Source organism: Mobula birostris, chromosome 6 (assembly GCF_030028105.1).
Source record: "Mobula birostris isolate sMobBir1 chromosome 6, sMobBir1.hap1, whole genome shotgun sequence".
Taxonomy (NCBI): Eukaryota; Metazoa; Chordata; class Chondrichthyes; order Myliobatiformes; family Myliobatidae; genus Mobula; species Mobula birostris.
In genome coordinates, this window is record NC_092375.1 from 111,791,456 (window position 1) to 111,794,762 (window position 3,307).

At 40.6% G+C, this 3,307-nt stretch overlaps 1 protein-coding gene across 1 annotated transcript in view; it reads left to right on the forward strand.

Annotated features, from left to right (window-relative positions):
* Window positions 1-1,224: 1,224 nt before the first annotated feature.
* LOC140199255 (tubulin alpha-1D chain-like) overlaps window positions 1,225-3,307 on the forward strand; it is a 118,708-nt gene continuing 116,625 nt past the window's right edge. The window contains exon 1 of the mRNA XM_072260994.1: window positions 1,225-1,448. Coding sequence (XP_072117095.1) covers window positions 1,446-1,448 — 3 coding nt within the window. The 5' untranslated portion in view covers window positions 1,225-1,445. The remainder of the gene's footprint in view (window positions 1,449-3,307) is intronic.

Below are 3,307 nucleotides of genomic sequence, written 5' to 3' on the forward strand. Positions count from 1 at the left end.
TACACATACTCTATGCTAATTATATATTAGTTACTGTTGTGATAGAGAAAATAAGGTAGGTAACTGTACACAGGGAGTTCCCACAATGACAAGGAGACCAGGTGATTTGTTTGGTTCTTGAAGCAACTAGCAGAACCCTAATCACTACAGTTTAGCAACACCACTTTGCATTAAAATTGATTTTTTGTTATAATGGTGTTTTCTTGTAAAATATATGGATAATTAAGTTTAATTTATGTATTTCTTGTGACTGCTGCTTCTCTGATGTTATGTGCCTGCAAGTATGTTTTTTTTATTGCATCTTGTGTATACATGTACTGGTACACATAACAATAAACTCAACTTTGAACCATTTGCTCAATAGATTCTGGTTTTGTGTAAACTTTGGCCAATATCCTGTTCTTAGTGCTCTCAGATCTATTGTGTCGTCCTGGGAGAGCAGATAAATCTATGATTTAACATCTTGACACATAGAACATAGAACATAACAGCACAGTCTAGGCCCTTCAGCCCATGATGTTATGGCGACCTTTTAAGATCAATTGAACCCTTCCCTTCTACATAGCCCTCTATTTTTCTACTATCCATGTGCCTCTCTTAAACATTCCCGACATACATGCCTCTACCAGCACCCCTGGCATGGTGTTCCATGAACTCACCATTATATACTATATGTAAAAAACCTACCTCTGACTTTGCCCCATAGTAACACACACAGAATGCTGGAGGAACTCAGCCGGTCAGGCAGTATTTCTAGAAATGAATAAAGAGCCCATGTTTCAGGCTGAGACCCTTTGTCAGGGCCTGAAGAAGGGTCTCAGTCCAAAACATCCACACTGCATTCCTCTCCATAGATGCTGCCTGACTTGCTGAGTTCCTCCAGCATTTTGTGTGTGGTACTCTGGATTTCTAAGATTTGTAGAATCTCTTATGTTTCAGATATTATCCTTATGCTTTCCTCCAATCAACTTAAAATTCTACCACCCTCGGGCATTTTTACATTGTACCAGCCTATTCCTGCAATGACACTGCACATAAAGGGTTAAGAAAGCAAGCACAGGCCGTGTGCTTGAGGCATAATATTCAAGCTGCAAGTAAACTGACTGCTCCGAGGAAAGGTGGGGCTGTAACACAATGGATCCACCCTGCAGCAACTAAACTAACTTCTCCTCGCAAAGAGATTGGCCCCTTGGCTGCCCTGTGAGTCTGTGGAAGTGTGTTGTGTTGGTGACTGAGTTGGTAACTTGAATACTGCGCTTCTGGAGAGAGTCAATTGTGAAAAGTAATTGTATGTCTCTGTTGGTTGCTACCAACAAACCTCTAAGCTTCACCTCGCAACCCTTTGTCGCTTCACTTCTATAAATCCAGGGAAGGAGACAGCCTTCAGTCAGCTGAAGAACTTCTTGGTCGATTCCTGAAGGTCGGACTGTTGAAGATCGATAACCATGGTGAGTGTATGGGCTTTAGACATAAGTACCGCCCAACAGTTTGCATTTAAATAGAGCCTTCAATGTAAAAGAAGCTTCTTACACAAGTGTAATCAAGCAAAAATTTTACACATAGCTGCAGAAGATAAGTGATCAAGAACTTGACTGGAGATTTTTAATCAGTCTGTTACAAAGAGGGTGGTAAAACAGCGTAGTAGTTAGTGTAACACTTTACAGTGCCAGTGACTGGGGTTCAATTCCTGCAATTGTCTGCAAGGAGTTTGTACGTTCTTCCCGTGACCATGTGGGTTTCCTCCCATATTCCAGAGACATATGAATTAATAACTCGTGGGCATGCTATGCTGGTGCCGGAAATGTGGTGGAACTTACGGACTTTCCCCAGCACAATCCTCAGACTGTATTGGCTGTTGATGCAAATGATGCATTTCACTATGTTTCAATGTGCATATGACAAATAATGCTAATCTTTAAAAAAGAGAAGGGGAGAGGTGGGTGATGGAATTCCTAAGATTGGAGCCTAGGTGGTGGGGGGGGGGGGCAGAGTTGGTAAGGTCATAATTAGGAGGAATGATGAGATCAAGGTTTTCAGAGGGTTTTAAATGGGGTAGGAAATATAAAAATCAAAATATATCATCAAGGATCAACTTTATTCGCCATATATATTGATATGTATTAGGAGTTTACTGTGGTGTATTTGTCAGGGCTCTACATACAAAAATATCAACATTAAACAATTATAAAGAATACATTATACAAATAACATTAGCACAGATATGGAATAAAATGTACACAAATACGTAAATACCAGCATATATTGATAATGTAAACATCATTATATAAAAAGTGGTTTAAAGTTGGAGCAGAGGCCAACTGAAATCAGATTAGCTGCCTGGGGAAAGGCATTTTTAAGATGGCATGAAGTTTTTGTTTTACTAGACCTTTAACGTTTGCCACAAGGGTGTTTTTGGAAAAGGCAGTTTGCTGGGTGGGTAGTGTCCGCAATTATGTTTCCTGCCTGTTTCTTTGTGCTGGACATATACAAGTCCTGCAGTGATGGTAGACTGCAGCCAGTGACCTTTTCTGCTGACATGACAGCTTGAGAAACACACACAAAATGTTAGAGGAACTCAGTAGGCCAGGCAGCATCTAGGAAAAGAGTACAGCCAACATTTTGGGCCGAAACGTCGACTGTACGTTTTTTCACAGATGCTGCCCGGCCTGCTGAATTCCTCCAGCACTTTGTACGTGTCGCTCAGATTTCCAGCATCTGCAGATTTTCTCTTGTTTATCACTTCAAAGTCCAATGTGTTGTGCATTGAGAGATGCTCTTCTGCACACCACTGTTGTAACATGTGGTTATCTTAGTTACTGTCGCCTTCCTGTTGACTTGAACCTGTCTGGCCGTTCTCCTCTGACCTCTCTCACTAACAAGGCGTTTTCACTCACTGAACTGCTGCTCACTGGTATGTTTTTTTTTAAGTTTTTTGCACCATTCTCTGTAAATTCTTGAGACTGCTGTGCTTGAAAATTTCAGGAGATCAGCTGTTTCTGAGATACTCAAACCACTCCATCTGGCACCACCATAGTCAAAATCACTTAGATCACATTTCTTTCCCATTCTGATGTTTGGTCTAAACAACCACTGAATCTCTTGACTATATCTACACGCCTTTGTGCATTGAGTTGCTATCCTTTGATTGGTTGATTAGATATTTGCATTAATGTGCAGGCAAATGGGTATACCTAATAAAGTGGCCACAGAGTGTAGGAGAGGTAGGTAAAATGAAAATTAGAATGTTTAATTCAAGTAGTAGAAAATAAAATATTCACCTCTAGGCAGTGTGCTCAAATGTCACATG